The sequence below is a fragment of the Sminthopsis crassicaudata genome, chromosome 2 (assembly GCF_048593235.1).
Source record: "Sminthopsis crassicaudata isolate SCR6 chromosome 2, ASM4859323v1, whole genome shotgun sequence".
NCBI classification, from domain to species: Eukaryota; Metazoa; Chordata; class Mammalia; order Dasyuromorphia; family Dasyuridae; genus Sminthopsis; species Sminthopsis crassicaudata.
This window is the reverse complement of record NC_133618.1, coordinates 234,062,419-234,079,162: the sequence shown is the minus strand read 5'-3', so window position 1 is coordinate 234,079,162 and position 16,744 is coordinate 234,062,419. Positions and strand designations below refer to the sequence as shown.

Here is a 16,744-nt window from a genome sequence, read left to right as displayed (position 1 = left end):
GTTTGAAAGTAGAGACTTAAGTTCTGTATGACACTATGCAAGACTCAGTTTCTTTATCTATAAAGAGGAAGTAATAATAGCATCTACCTTACAGAATCGTTGTGATGATTAAATGAAATATACGTAAAACACTTGGCAAACCTTAAAGTTCTATATAAATTCTAGCCTTATCATTTTCTTCTGCTGTCACACATAAAACACTTTGCAAAACCTTAGGGCTCTACTTAAATTCTATCCTCTTTTGCTATATCACATTGCATCTCAGTACAAATATACAAGTATAAAATAACTTTCCTGTTACTACTACTATTATTATTATTGACTAAATCTAGCTCTCTTCTCTTCACAGATCTTGGCCATCATCTCCATTATGTTCATTGTCCTCTCAACCATTGCCTTGTCGCTCAATACGCTTCCCGAGCTCCAGAGCCTTGACGAGTTTGGACAGAGTACGGACAACCCCCAGCTGGCCCACGTGGAGGCCGTGTGCATCGCCTGGTTCACTATGGAATACCTCCTTCGGTTCCTGTCTTCACCTAAGAAGTGGAAGTTCTTCAAGGGCCCGCTCAATGCTATTGACTTGCTGGCCATTTTGCCCTACTATGTTACCATCTTCCTAACCGAATCCAACAAGAGCGTGCTGCAGTTTCAGAATGTGCGCCGGGTTGTGCAAATCTTCCGAATCATGAGAATTCTCCGGATCCTCAAGCTGGCACGGCACTCCACTGGCCTGCAGTCTTTGGGGTTCACCCTCCGGCGCAGCTACAATGAGCTTGGCTTGCTGATTCTCTTCCTGGCCATGGGTATCATGATCTTCTCCAGCCTGGTTTTCTTTGCCGAGAAAGACGAGGATGACACTAAATTCAAAAGCATCCCAGCCTCGTTCTGGTGGGCCACAATCACTATGACCACTGTGGGCTATGGAGACATCTACCCCAAGACCCTCTTAGGTAAAATCGTGGGGGGGTTGTGCTGCATTGCAGGGGTCTTGGTGATCGCCCTTCCCATCCCCATCATCGTCAACAACTTCTCCGAGTTCTACAAGGAGCAGAAGAGACAAGAAAAAGCCATCAAACGCCGGGAAGCCCTGGAGAGAGCCAAGAGAAATGGCAGCATTGTTTCCATGAACATGAAGGACGCTTTTGCCCGAAGCATAGAGATGATGGACATTGTAGTGGAAAAGAATGGGGAGACCTTGGGGAAGAAGGACAAGGTCCAAGATAACCACTTGTCTCCTAGCAAGTGGAAGTGGACGAAGAGGACCCTGTCCGAAACCAGCTCCAGTAAGTCCTTTGAAACAAAAGAACAGGGGTCCCCGGAGAAGGCCAGGTCATCCTGCAGCCCCCAGCACCTGAACGTCCAGCAGCTGGAAGACATGTACAATAAGATGGCCAAGACTCAGTCGCAGCCAAACCTCAACACCAAGGACTCAGCCCAGCAGGGCAAACACCAGGAAGAGCTTGAGATGGACAGCCTCCCCGGCCCCGTAGTGCCCCTCCTGCCCACACGCACGGAAGGGGTGATTGACATGCGTAGCATGTCCAGTATCGACAGCTTCATCAGCTGTGCCACGGACTTCCCGGAGTCTGGCAGGTTCTCCCACAGCCCTTTGGCATCCCTCTCTAGCAAGGCGAGTGGGCCCATGGCCCAGGAGCTCGGCTGGCGGGGCCCTCCAGACTCAGGGGGGAGCAGGCTGTCGGACTCTAACCCAACCCCCGATGGCAGCCAGAACTCCAGCTTCTTTATCGAGAGCCCCAAGAGCTCCATGAAGACAAACAACCCCTTGAAACTGCGGTCACTAAAAGTCAATTTCATGGAAGGGGACCAAAGCTCCCCCTTGCCCATGGGCAGCATCTTGGGTCTGTATCCAGACCCTCTGAGGAGCCGGGGCGGTGCCCCCGCTGCTGGCCTTGAGAGCGCCCTGCTCTCAGACCGATCCTTGCTGAGCCCGGAGTCCTCCGTCTACACAACAGCAAGTGCCAGGACCCCCACCAAATCCCCTGAGAAGCACGCAGCCATAGCATTCAACTTCCACGATGCCGGCATCCATCAATACATTGATGCAGACACTGACGATGAAGGGCAGCTGCTCTACAGTGTGGACTCCAGTCCCCCCAGGAGCCTTCATAGCAACACCAGTCCAAAGTACAGCATCACCACCAGCGGGTTCCTCCGGCAAAGGGACAGTGTGCACAGGACGGACAAGAACCACCAGGAGCTCTCCCCTTTGCCCACCTCACCCAAGTTTCTAGGGCAGAACTGTGTTTATTCTATGGAAGCATTGACTGGAAAGAACCAGAGAAGTCAAGAAAAGGGCAAACTAGATAATCACATATCCCCAGAGGTCCACGTGCTGCCAGGGGGTGGAGGTCAGGGAAGCACCAAGGATCCGAGCATCTGAAAAGCTTAGATTAGGAGACCCGATGGCACATTCCCGGGGATGCTGTCCGCTCCCTCACCACTGAGCTTTTCTGCATGAACTTTACAAATGAAACAAGTCACTTGTTTCTAAATAAAATACAGAATGAAGTACATCCAAGGAAATGCCCAGAGCAGCCACACAAGTCCCGCTCTGGAAGGATCATCTACGGAACTTCCCAGTCCGCAATACACCCGTCAGAGTGAGGCTGGCCGGGCTACACTATCTCCTTGGATCTCTCCTGCTACCATCCTTCTGTGGAGGGGTGGGGACAAGGTCCACAGCAGTCCCAGTTTCCCCCTCCCTCTCCGAGACTCTCCTCTCCCCCTACCCTTGTACCCCATACCTCCATCAGTTCACTCAAATGTTCCAGCCTTGGAGGGGGATGCCTCCATCCCGCCCAGGGAAGAACAGAGCAGGGTACAGGAGCAAACCCAAGGGAAAGGAAGGGACAGGGGGAGGAGGAGCCCGGTCCGCAGCCCTGCTTCCCAAACATTGGGCACACCGGTCCTCTGCCTCTCGCACGGAGACAGTGTTTCAAGGGAGCAGGGGATGCTTACATCATGGGAATATGAGCAATGGTACAAGCCAAGGTTCTGGCCTGAAAAACTTATTGCAGACCCTTCATCTACTTCAATATTCTATAGAAACCTGAGCTTTTGTTTTGAGGTCAAAGCAGGGTGAGTTGCACCACTTGTATCTGATTTAAATTGACTCCTTACCTTCTGGAGAGGGGTTGGTAACTCTGACATTTACCCAGTGCAGTGAATTTGGGCACCAATAGAATGTTGTGGGAGAAAACGAGAATATTTTTGGAGATTTAGCTAGCCTAGAATCAAAAAGATAATGCAAGTGTTAGATATGCAAAGAGACCATGAGTGAGCCACAACGAAACCTAATTGATTTAAAACAGAAAAAACTGCAAAATTGAAAAGGAAACTGAGCCCCCAATTGCAACGCCCAGTTTAGACTCTTCAATATATTCTTCCATGACAGGCTATAGCAACTATAAAGGGATTAACTTTTGTTTCTGCGATATTCACACTAAAAAACAAAAAAACAAAAAAAAAATGCTATAAACAAAAAGCACTTTATGGTCTCTCAAAGGTGGGATCTACCAAGGACAGCATAAACATCTAGCACTTTAATACAAGCACTATTTTCATGGGGGCCACCTGTCGTGACTGGCAAGGTTGTCATTAATACGTTAGTCACTGGTCCAGTTGGCCATGTGACCCGTGCACTGTTATCCCTCTATGTTGTGTCTATGTCTGAGGGCTCATCTCCCCCTTCCCCAGCCCCACAAAGCTAACCTGTTAATCCCCATGAGTCTTAAGAGAAAAGGTTTCTAACACCCCAATAACAGTGCAGGTGACCTGGAAAATTAACCATCAAGTCTACCTGTCCAAGGGACACCACTGCTGCACCGCTGAGGATATCGGTCGAGAGTCTGGAATCAGGTGTCTCTGTTCCTTTCTTGTAAACTAGTCTTGGGTCTGTTTTTGGTGTAACTGTCTGTACATAATGCTGTGCTCTCATATTCCTGTGACCAGTGATGGCCAGGGCAGCCTGTACAGACAACAGCAATAAGTACACGTGTACATTGTCAGTGGTTGTAGTTCTCCTGTCCTTAGTACAATGACTTTCTATGCTGCATATACACTTGGCTCTCCTCCCCCCTCAGCATGCTGGGGGAGATGAATTCTCACTGAGTCAGGGTGGGCTCTGCGTGGGCTCTGTCCTTGCCAGGTGACAGAGAAAAGTAGCAACTGGAAGTACTTGCCAAGGTCTGTTCACAGTGCATGTGCAGCAAATGCAAGTGTACTTAGAAGAATTGCTGCAAAGTATTCCCGGTTTCCTTCTGTTGGCCTGGGAATGTAGCACACTCTATGGCAACTATTCACCAAGGGGGCTTTCTCTGGCAAGCTGACTGGGGTGGCCTATTTGCCTGTGAGAGGCAATGGGAAGTAGTCCAAAACAACGTCCGCCGTTCTTAGCATCTTCTCTTTGTTTGGGTCGCCATTCATGTTCGTCATCAGCACAAATGTGAAAATTCAGGGAAAAAAAATAGCTTTTTTTTTTTACATATATTATATATGTATATATATAAAAAGTAAATAGTAGTGATTTCCAATTGAGAAACTTTTAGAGCTGATGCTATTCTATTATGTTTTAAAAAATGACATTGCATATTTTACATATCAGGAAAGTGAACACATTTAAATATAGCCATATACCAAGGGAACTCACCAACCCTAGTTTAAATTGATGCATCTTATTTGCAGGTGATGTTGACAAGAGGTATCTAGATCAGTCAATATGTCAAGTTTTGGTTTGGTTTTTAAAACTGAAATCAATTGGTGCAACTCTCCTTGTAACCAAAGGCCCTGTCTGCCTTGTGTGGTCACTTAGGACTTAATCCCTAGCTCGCCTATTTCGTCTCACTTTAAAGTAGCATTTTGAGTCACTTTTGAAGGATGAATTCAGAAGTATCCTTAAAAAAAAACAACCTACCTTTTGTGGCATCAGAGCCAAAACCCTATAGATTTCTTATAGAAACAGAATCATGGAGACCCAGCATATACTATGCTTGAAGAATGTTTTGATTTCTTTTTATTTTTCACTTTTGTGTGTATGTATTATGGGAAATGTAGCTCTTACCGTGCTCCCAGTTCAAAATAAAAACATAACGAATCCAATTCTTTTAATTATGTGGATGTTATGTGTGTGCACATGCAGTCCTGTACTTAGGTACACATATGTACATATACACTGGGAAATCTACATAAATGTGACTAAACGGTGAGACTCAAATGTCCTTGGTAGAGAAAAAGCACTGATTTGGATCCATAGAGTGCTTCCCTCCTTGCCCTCCTCTCCAGTCCTATAGGTATCTCAAGAAAAAGGCCATTCAAAGTTCCCATTATATTATTTTTCCTGGAGCTGACAAAAAAGCAAATGGAAGAAAAATAAGACACATACAAACCCCAGGTGGTGGTTTGTACAGCTATGAATAGAGGTGGGCAGAGATGGGTACAGATGACCCCAGGGTTCCCTTCTCTTTGGGCAATCAATTCAGCAAAACTCACCTGTCAAAAGACCCAAACTTCCACCATTCATCACTAAGGGAGCAAGTAAAGGCAGCTTCTATACCTACTCACTACATTTAGGGATGGTAAAAATCAAAAAAGAATTTTTTTCAAAAGGGCCAGAACAGATCACATCAATAAGAACATGCACAGGTCATTCCCATCACCAATCCCCATCCACTTTTTTGAAATGATGGCATATCATAATGACTAATTTATTTCCATCCACTCATGGATCCCAAACCAACAACTGGATTCTGTGACATAACCTTGGCCAACTCGGTCAAATACTGGCCAGTTGGTCATCCCAGTGCCACACTCCAGAGACAAAACTGTGGCCAGTTGTGGATGGAGTGCTAAACCTGGGAGGAGATGGTTTCTTGAACTTTTAAGTTTTGAACAAAGGAGAATGGTACTTCCTGGCAGTAGATTTCTCAGTGCCTTTTTCTCTTAGGAATTTCATCTAAGCACACTTAAAGGGGAAAAGGAACACAAAAGAAGGAGGAAGAAAAAAAAAAGATACATTTGTTCCTGTGACTCCCACTTTCCTAGAAGAGTTAGGGAATTAAGAATTCAGAAGAAGAAAAAAAAAAAAAGATTCCCTTTTGACTGGTGCAGTCAACCCCTGGGAATCACAGGCAATGCAACTTCTTTGAACTATCAACACATCCTATGGTATCTTTGGTGACTCTAAGCCTTCTCTTCCCTTGCAGCTAATAAGATACCTGAATATAAGGAGAAAAACAAAACAGTATTCTCTTCTGTAAAATTGTAATGTACTGTTAATATTTGTATCTATTGTATATTTCTGTCTTGACTGAAATTATGGCTGGTACAATTTCTAGTTGATGAACAGGGGGTAATTTAAGACTTAAAACCAACCAGGTCACTAAAGCTAGGTTCTCTCTTTCTCTCTTTCTGCCACCAAGTTTTACATCACATTATCTAAGACATTTAAACAAGAACTTGAGAAAATAACAAAACTCTGGAATCTGGGTCCAGACCAGCAGGACCACTGTGCTGAGGGACTCTGGTCAATAGATTCAAGTGGCCACACAAGTGAGAGGAGAAGAACGAGTCGCCATCCATAGCCACCCTGCCAGAATTGACCAAGTAAAACTAGAGGTTTCCCTTCTTCAGAAGTTTCTAAGCCTCTCAAGTCCTTGTGCTAAGGAAACCAAAACTAACCTCACACAACTATAGAATGTTTTGGGATATCCCCAGTCAGAGAGAAGATGGCTTTAATTCGTTCCTGAAAAGGTACAAAAGTTGGAATTACCTCGGTGTTTACCTTTACGCTGGCCCTTTAAGTATCTGATGTATGAAAATGCCACAAGACTTTCGTGCATCTCAGAATAGTCTATTTTTCTGTTCAGATAAATATATATATATGTATTTTTAGCAAATTTATAATAGGGAAATTGAGTCAAATTTCTTCTTTTGTATTACAGAATAATATATTAGGAGACTTATTTATGGTCATTTCTATATCTGATTTCTTCTGGTCTTTTTATTTTATTCCTCCCTTCCTTGGTTTTTGTTGCTCCAAGGGGAGTGGGGGTGGGGGTAGGAAAGGGTGCAGAAAATCCCATCCAAGGTTTTGGTGTCTGACTCCTTTGTGGAAATGTCTGCCAACTGTCCTGGTATTGTCATTTCACATAACCTGTCTCTGTGTTGTTCCTATTTAGGACTCATAAAACAGGGACTGAAAGGGGAAGAGAAGGGAAGAAGGGAGAGAGGAAGGAAGGTGTGATTTGTTGAATGCAATCCACCCAACATGGAAATCTGGAAAGGCTGACCTGACCAGAGCTGTCCCTTCCAGAGATCCTGGATTTACCAGGACTTCTTAGAACCAAAATTCTCTTCCCATTCAAATCTCAGTCATCCTTTTATGTTCTAAGGTTCCTTTTAGCCCCAAACTGACTTTTCTCAGCCAGTCTGCGGCCCCACTACCCGACTCTACAAAACTACCAAATGCAATGGAAAGTTATCAGTGTTTTCAGGATGAAGGTCCTCCACTGGCCTCTATCTAGATACATCATCCAAGACCAACATGCCTCACCCACATCTGGAAAGGGAAACTACTTCCCAGGATGTTCTGGGTAAACTTCCTTTCCTTGAAGATTGCCCAGAAATGTAGCAAAATGGATGTGGACATAGTGCCACTGTGTCTTCATACCCTCATTGTCCACTTGATTTTTCCACTGAGCTTGTCCAGGGGTACCTCTCCAGTCTCCCTCAGGGCAGAGAGCTTCTCTCTGTGAAATGATTACAATCAGAATTCACACTTCTATAGCACTTTATGAGGAGCTGTGCTCACAAAACCTTGCCAGGCATGTGATTTGAAAGTTATTTTCCACATTTTTATGGTGAGGAAACTAAGGTTTAAAAAGCCAGAGTGACTTGGTCACAATCACAAAGCTATTTAGAAGGAGAACTGGGACTAGAATGCTGTTCTGAGTCTATATTATAATGTACCACACTATGTCTCAATGACAAGGGATGGGAGTGGTTATAATGTGTCAGGTCTTGGGGCTAAAGGTTTTTCTGGCCCTCTTCTTTAAATATTTAAAAGTATCTCTAGACTATCTGAATTTTCTTGCCTGGTTTCTATCAATGGTAATATACAATATTCTACATTATATGTGGATATATACTGTATGTATGTAGGGACTTGAACCAAACTGTGAATGAGAAACTGTAATGGGTCATATTAATAATTCTGGACCCTGAATGGAACAATAAATTTCAATTTCCATAGGGAGTAGTGAACTGAACCAAAGATCTTTCCCAAGCAAATTCTAGTCAACCAGTTGAGGCATTCTAACGGACCACCTCTTACAGTGGTAGGAAGAGCACTGCCACCATCTCCCTGAGTCTCTCTTTCCCTCTCTGAGTCTCAGTTTTCTTCTCTGTAAAACGAGATTTGATTAAATGATCTATAAAGTTCCTTGCAGCTCTGGTATTCTCAATTCTAAGGTTTCTTCCAACTTTGAAATTCTATGTTCAATTTGTTAAGGTTCTTTTCAGGTCTGAAATTTTGTGTTTTGTGTTGTGAGTTCCCTTCCTTCTCTGACATTCTGTGTTCTGTGGGCTAAGTTCCCTTCCAACAATGACAATCATTATGTTCTGAGGTTCCTTGCCGCTCTGACATTCTATGTTCTGAGGTCCCTTCTAACTCTGACATTTTATGTTCTAAAGTCTCTTTCAGCTCTGACTTCCCTTTGAGTCCAGAACTATTGAACCAGTATTATACAGAGACATCCAAAACCTTTTCTCAGAGAAATTCAGCTTTATATACAAGCACCTACGTAAATATTTGGTTGTAATCCCAGACTCCACTTGCTTAAGAAATTTCTCCAGAGTTCCCCAAATGCCAACTTGAACCAGGACTGGTTTTGGAAATGGTCCCAGTATAAAACGACCACACACACATACACACAGAGAGAGTGTCTTCTCCCTTCCAAGGAGGGCTGTCAGAGTCTTGTTAATGTAAGACCAAAGAACCTCTACTTAGTAGCCTGGAAATGACAGAATAAAGCTTTAGAACTTTCTGGTTCCAAAGTTATAAGGTTTTATTTAGGGGGCAGGTCTTATATCCTGGGAATTGATCAAATTCTATTTCCTATTTTCAAGCATATCTTACATGTATGTGAGATGTTGAAAGAGTCAGGAAAAGATCTTGTTCTCTGCTTTCTCAAAGCTTCATTAAAGAAACATGGAATAATGGAAAGAGGTCTGAATCGGAAATCAAAAGGACTCAGGCTTGAATACGACTCAATCTTGTACAAGAAGCTTTCTAATTGGGGACTTCAGTTTAGACAGCCTTTCACATCCCTTGCATATCTCTTATTCTATGTTTAAAAGTCAATTCCCATGTTTAAATCTTTCCCTGAACTTATGTCATTGTGGACAGCTTGAGGACAGGGAAAGGGAGAGCTGGAGTATTGGCCACTGTAGTTCCTTTCTCTCTGGGTTCTAAAACATAGCACACCTTCCAGACCAATGCCTTATTTGGTTCTAGGTACCAAACTGAACTTTTTTGACCAGACAACTTGTAATAACCCCCATCTCTGAGACCCTTAGAACATTTCTAAACTGGTATAAAGGCTGAGGCTGGTGCTGTTTCCATTGCATCTAAGTAGAAGGGACTCTTTCTCTAAAGCTCCTAGAATAGGACAAGACCTAACAGAAGCTCACTGCCTTCTATCAAGTTTTTTGTCTGTAGTATTGTTAGTGGAGTATAGCTCTAAGCCCTACCATAAATAAGGTTGTATTCCACAGGAAACCAGACTAGGCGTTTCTAACCTGAACTACATGGACACTTAATGATCCATGAATAGATTTCAGAAGATCTGTGAGTCTGGATGGAAAAAATATTTATCTTTATTTTCATTAAAGCTGTAATTAAAATTTAACATTTCCTCCAATTATTTAAAAACATGATACTAAGAAAGGATCCTTGAGCTTTAACAAAATTCCAAAAGGAGTCAAATCTTATGCAAAAAAAACTTAAGAATTCCTGGAACAGACCAACACTCCTAGATTTTTCTCTGTATATCCAGCTAGAACTAGAACTTCCAAAATTCCAGCTAAGTCAGTGTATAGAAACACATTTCAGTGTCTGCTTTTTAAGACAACACCTGCAACTAGTGACCATTACCACCTCTTTATGATTTGTAATAATAATTATGATAATAATTCATGTTTCAGTAGTGCTTAAAAGTGTATAAATTTTTTACTTCACAACAGCTCTGTGAGGTACATTGTAGAAATATTATTGTCCCTATATGAGGAAACGGAGGTGAAATGACTTGTCCAGAATGACAGAGCTAGTAAATCAGAGGCAGCCAAAAATAGGTTTATTCTGACTCCATTCTATTCTTTCCATTATGTCAGTGCTCCTAGAATCCCTCGTGTCTATATTAGGAACCTACGAGGATCTTTCACCTCGAGGACCCTGAATGTTTGACAGCACAGGACAGGATAACCATCAAAGGGAACACAGATGGAGTTTGGAAGGTAGAGAAGCAAATGTCCTCAGAGTCACTGGGCTTCTCATTAGAAACCTCAGAACAAAACTTTAGAACTTTTCCAGAATTCCAAAATTTGGCATTTGATTTCAAGTTGTTTTCTAAGTTCTAAAGTCTTCTTTGAAACATAGCAGGAAATTCTGAAGTCCTTGGGAGTTGGAGGAAAACCACTCCAAGCCCATTCCAGAATGAGCTCTGCTACATAGAAATCATCCCAATCTTTAGCCAGCCTATTTAGGTCCTCTCTGATTCTGGACTTGGTCAGAAGAACACTAAGTCGGGTTAGCATCAGCGGAACTCTGATCCCACATGAATTTGCTCAGCAACAAAACCAGGCTGGGAACTGGTATTCCCTTCCCCTACAACATTCACCATCTTCCCCAGAGTATGTTTGGGTCATAGTGGACGCTTGAAGAATATGTTAGAGCTCAAACAAATGAAACTTGACCTTAGTTGGACCAGTGACCACTAGGAAGGGAAGGGAGTATATGGGGAGGGACTGTGTCACTCCCTGATGCCCTTGAGCCAAGTTATCTGAAGGGCTTTATCCCTGACTCAAATTGGAACCAAGGCAATGCAGGACCTTCAAGTGGAAAGGGCAGGAGTGGCAGCAACCAGCTGCTGTGGGGTGAGCAAGTGATTCAGGGGCTGTACTTATAGGGAAATCAGGGGGCTTGTTTCAGCCTCTGTTCTTTCTTTCTAGCCTCCCATACCAGCTTTGTGTACAAGCACTCAGACTGCACACACAGACATATCCCCCAAGGGAGATGGATTTCAAATAAGGGAAAACTAGAGTTTTAATATTCACCCACTCTCAAGAATAAAGGGTTCCCTGTTCCTAGCCTCAGAAATCAGAAAGCCCACTGAGGAAAACAGTAAAAATCATGGTTTCACAAAGTTCTTTCTTCACAATGCTCATACAGGCAATGAGTTCAAATCTCATGGTCCTCATTTTACAGATGAGAAAAGGGAAGGTCAGATAAAAACTGACTCCCAGGATAATATTCTTCTTGTAACTACTCTGCAATCCACTAATCCCCCCCCCAAAAAAAAAAAAAGCAAAAGAAGAAGGGAACCTCTGAACCTCAAATAGGAAAATCTTTTTGCATAAATGGGAGGCTCGACCATAGATACAGGCTAGCCAGCTGATAAGCCAACTGCCCTGTTCTTCCTATGGAATGAGTGGTCCTTCTTCCCATCCCATGCTTACCGCATCACATGAGCCTTTCTCCTTCATTGGGCAAGTGCACCTCAGCCTCCTATCTCTCGCCCTAGGGCTAATGGGTTATTTTTTGCCTCCTAAGCCATCCAATGCCACTTTGACTGGGACAGGGAGTAAGCCACTGACATTAGCCATATTGATGAGAGCACTTGGTCTCTGTTTTCTTTGGGTAACATCCATCTAATCCTTCTTCATTCCAAGTTTACTGACCTCTCCAATCATTTCCGTAAAGGGAAAAACAAATGTCACACCTACTCACATACACAGAGGAAAAGAAACTCGATGTCTTTATATGCATGTAGTGAGATGAAACTGTGATCATTGTGTGACATTCAGATACTGTACTTATTGTCTTGTAAATTGTGTCCAAATGTCTAAGGGTTTTCAAGCAATGGTCCCTTACTGCAATCTGCAGAATTAAATAAAAAGGTATGGAGAAAATGGTCTTGATCTACTTTGGTTTGTTCTTAATGGCGCAGGGGTTGGCAAGCTTTAAGACAGAGTTTTCCAAATTTATTTTGCCATGGAACACTCCTATACTGGAAATATTCTGACCAGAAAAAGGGGTAGAGATAGCATATGGTGGCCCCTCTCAGATAAACAACAGAAATCCACGTAAGTATAGCATTTTTAAGGTTCATGAATTATCTCATTGGATCCTGGTGACAACCTGGTGAGGTGAGTGATGTAATTATTCCCCCATTCCATAGACAAGGAAATTGAGGATCAGTGAAAAAATATTTATTCTACCTAGACCTTCTCAAATCTCAATGCAAAAATAAAAATTTTTGAGGCAACTGGGGTTAAGTAACTTGCCCAGGGTCACACAGCTAGGAAGTATTAAACGTCTGAGACCAGATTTGCATTCAGGTCCTCCTAACTTCAAGTCCAGTCCTTTATCCACTAAAAATGAATGTTAAAAATTATCTTTATGTGCAGCTAGGAAAAAAATATTAAAAAAAAAAAAAAACCTCAATGGACTGTTGTAAAGTGATACTCAAAGAGATTTTTAAGTTACTTGTACAGTCACACCAGCCAATATAAATATCTAAGAGGAGATCTGGATCTAAGTCTTTCTGACATTAAAATCAGCGGGCTATTCCCTATACTTCATTATCTCTCATTAGAAGTCAAGGAAATTTGTGAACATGGAATAAGAGGAACCTAAAGAATCTGTGTATGTCTTCAGTAAGACAGACAGTCTTAGGAAAATCTATGAGATAGGTGTTTGAGAGACACCCAAACCCACACAGCAACAAATCGTCCATTCTGGTGACAGGAGGATGAGGGGTTTTGTCCCTGTTTGATAGAAGAGAAGCACTGATAGTACTATACTAGTCTCTCAGACTTACCAGCTCTGTGATCATGGAACTACCCTTTAATTTATCCTAAACATTTCTGATGGATCCCTAATGACTTCTTAGTCATTAACACGATTTCCCAAACTATTTTCCATGATGTCCAAATGTTCCAGAGAGAAGAGTTTTAAAATTCATAAAGCCTGGGGCGTAGGGATTGCAGAAGCTGGAACACGAAACAAGCTCATATTTGAGGCAGCTGGGCTGTATAATGGTCAGAGCAACTCTGGACTCAGGATCAGAAAATCCTAAAAGTGCTAATGAAAGGTAAATTATTATAATCAGAAAACAGAGATCCAGAGAGATAATTTGATCAAAATCACACAGCTTGCTAATAAATTCCACAACTAGAATTCAAACTCAGGTTTTAGGAGTCCAACCATTACCTTTTGCCTTAGCCTCAGGCTAGTGTTCTATTATTCCCATTAAGCTGAACCTAAGGTTGAAGTCATCCTGTCCCTCCCCCCTGGCATGGTGCTTCTTGCCTTATGTTGAAACTGAAACATCTCTGTAATAGATAGCCTGAGTCTGCCCTGGCTTCCATCCTCCAGCGAGGCAATGTGCAGTTCAGCTCAGCTGCTTGCAATCGGAAGAAGGGCAAATGGTCACCAGTGAACTTGTTGGGGATATAATATCAAAAACAATAGATTTATTGAAAGGCTCTTCCTTTCATTATCTCCTTTGATCTTCACAATTCCTCATAATAACCTTGTGGTATAACCGGAGCAGAAATAATTCTTCTCATTCCATAGAAGATAAACTGAAGTCCAAATGGAGATATAATTTGCCCAGAGTAATACTAACCAGTGACTAGTAGAGCCAAGATTTCAACCCAGATCTCCTGTTTCACTCACATAAGGCTCTTGGCCATACACTGCTGAGAAATTTAACAGACCCAATCCAGACACCTGCTTAACTTGGGCCCAGGTCTATCTTCCCAAGAGAAACAAAAATGGTTCCAAAATCTGGAACCTTTTTATATGATATAGATGCCTCTGGAAGTCTGGGGACACTTTCACAGAATAAGGTTTCTAAATGAAAACAATAAAATATATAGAATTATAAAAGCAATAAATTATATTGAAATACAGTTATAAATACATATTTTAAACCAGCAATTTCACAGGCACCATGTTAAGTTTTCCCTCTAAAGTAAGGTCTGGGAATGTTCAGCAAAGAAATACCCTCCCTACTAGGATAAACTTATCTCCCCCATACCGCAAGGTCAAACCCTAAAAGGTCACAGGGGTGTGTGTTAGGGCTCCCTCAGGCTCCTGGGATCCCTCCTTCCGTGAAAGGCCTTGCATAGACCACCTGCTTCCATGCCAAGGGATATGCTCCATTACCCTCTGGGAGGGACCCCCAAGCTAGGTTACTAGGAATCATCTGAACCTTAAAAGGACAGAAGAGCTTTGTAATTCTGGATTTTTGTGTATCACCAATTTTTTTTACATATTTACCATAATGCAAAGAATGCTAGATCTAGAGTCAGAGGACCTGAGTTCTAATCCCAATTCTAATACTTAGTAGCTCCATGACCTTGACAGAGCCCCCCTAGTCTGAGTCTCAATTTCTTCATCTGTAAAATGGGGTTAAGAATATTGGGACTATCATGAGGAGAGTTCTTTGTAAACCTCAAAGGCCTATAGAAGTTGTTTTTAATAGGACTTTTAAAATTACATTTTGTGGCACTGGTTCCATCCCCCCTGCCCAGCACTCATCTGTCTGGCCTGTCACGATCCTCCCACTGCCTGCTTCTGGTCCCTTCTCAATTACATTCACAGAGCTGGAAGTCTAAAAGGGGCCATTGCCGTCAGGCCCCTGGAGTGGCCGGCACAGCTGTCTCTCCCTCTCGGCAGAGAGAGCAGGTGTACAAATAGATGTACTCTGTAGCTCATGGTCTATCTTTGTATTTCCTTCTCTCCTGCTGGCCATATGGCCTCTCATCTCGAGATCCCCACTGCACATATTAGGATATCGAGTATTTTAACAGCTAACACCAAGAAGCTCAGGAGCTACTCACTGCTAAGATTCATTCATTCCAACAACCATCATTTATAGAATGCCTACTGTGCAAGTCACACAAAGGGAGGAAGGGTAGATAAGACATGGCCTCTGCCTTCAGGGAGCTTGTATTCGAGCAGAGCTTTAAGACACAAATATAGACAGTTCTAATTATTAAAGGGGAGTGTGTTAATCAGTGAACAAGAGAGATGCAAACAAAGAGACCTGTGAGCCCCTCACTTGCAGGAGGCAGATCTTTGCAGGTCACTTAAAACTTCCTGGAGGAAATAGCATTTGAGATTAAAAATAGGATAGTAAAGAGGGGAAGCAAGATCTTAATGAGTCAGGTTCGAGGCTAATTAAACTACCCCCAAGGAGAAGATCCATTATTCCATCCTACCCCACAGATTCATCTGGTAGAATGCAAACTCCTAGGAGACAAGGATTGTTTAATTTTCTCTTTTAGCTTTCATATAGCTTTCAAATTCTTGCTGGATTGCACTGGGTTGGATTAAAAACAAAAATTTTAGAGCCTGAGAGAACTATAGCTATCTTAATTATAAAACTAACTCACAGGCATGTAACAGATTATATCTATGGCATCCCTTTTATATTAGCTCCCCATTTCAACACTCACATTCATATATTGGATCTCTAGAGTGAGGCTGCCTTTCTTATTTACTAGGCTACCCTGTGGGTCTACAGTATAAAAAGTATAACTCACAAGCCCCCAGGGGTGAGCTTCCCCTTCAGAGTCAGCCAGTAGACACATTTACTATAAAGGTATAGTATAAAAAGTGACTTTAATATGCCTGATATGTAGTAGGCACTTAATGTTTGTTGATTGACTTATACAAAACATTTCTCACATAAACTTGGGTTGTATTTTTCCATAAACCCACTGACATGGTAGTAATACATATAAGTAAGAAAGGCATGTAGCCATGCATGTGCCAGTGCATATGGACAATTTATATCACTGGTACTACAGGGCTTATTATCCTTTGAATCTTTATGGAGTTCTCTCATTGTTCTTCCTTAAGGACAGCATTACCACTGGGTAATCAGCTGGTCTCCTTTGATCTGCTTCTGCCCTTACTTTAATTCTTGACTGCCAGAACTAGTTCTCTCATGAATCCATAGTCAGTTCCCTTCTTTGCTGACAGAGGTCTCACTCACTGAATCTTTTTCCTGCCCAGAATGTCCCTCACACTGTGTCTGGGTCTTCATGTAGCGACACATGTCTCTATTTCTAGCTGAATGTATCTCAATTATGCCTTAAATTCTCTCTAAACAAAGTTTCAAACTGTTCAACTGTCAAGGTCCGGGCTGGCTCCTCTGAAAGGCTCAGAATAAGTCCTTGCCAGGATAAGCAAAAGTCCTTGCCCCACCTTGTGGGCGCCAAATTGTAAAGGTCCTGTTCTCTCTAAATTATAATCCCTCTCTGGGAGGAGATCTCTTTTCTGTAAAGTCTTTTCCTTTGCCCTCCCAACTCTGTCCCAGACTAGACTCTCCTTCCAGACCACTGTCTAAACTCAATCCCAGAGCAGACTAACTCTCCAGGTTCAATTCTTCCTCTTTTATCCTCCCAGAGAATGGACCTGTGAGAACTCCCACAG

At 42.5% G+C, this 16,744-nt stretch overlaps 1 protein-coding gene across 2 annotated transcripts in view; it reads left to right on the top strand.

The window, feature by feature from the left end:
- KCNB1 (potassium voltage-gated channel subfamily B member 1) overlaps positions 1-12,204 on the top strand; it is a 125,027-nt gene extending 112,823 nt beyond the window's left edge. For both annotated transcript variants that reach the window (XM_074288571.1, XM_074288572.1), the window contains one exon: positions 350-12,204. In XM_074288571.1, coding sequence (XP_074144672.1) covers positions 350-2,401 — 2,052 coding nt within the window. In that variant the 3' untranslated portion in view covers positions 2,402-12,204. The remainder of the gene's footprint in view (positions 1-349) is intronic.
- Positions 12,205-16,744: the final 4,540 nt, after the last annotated feature.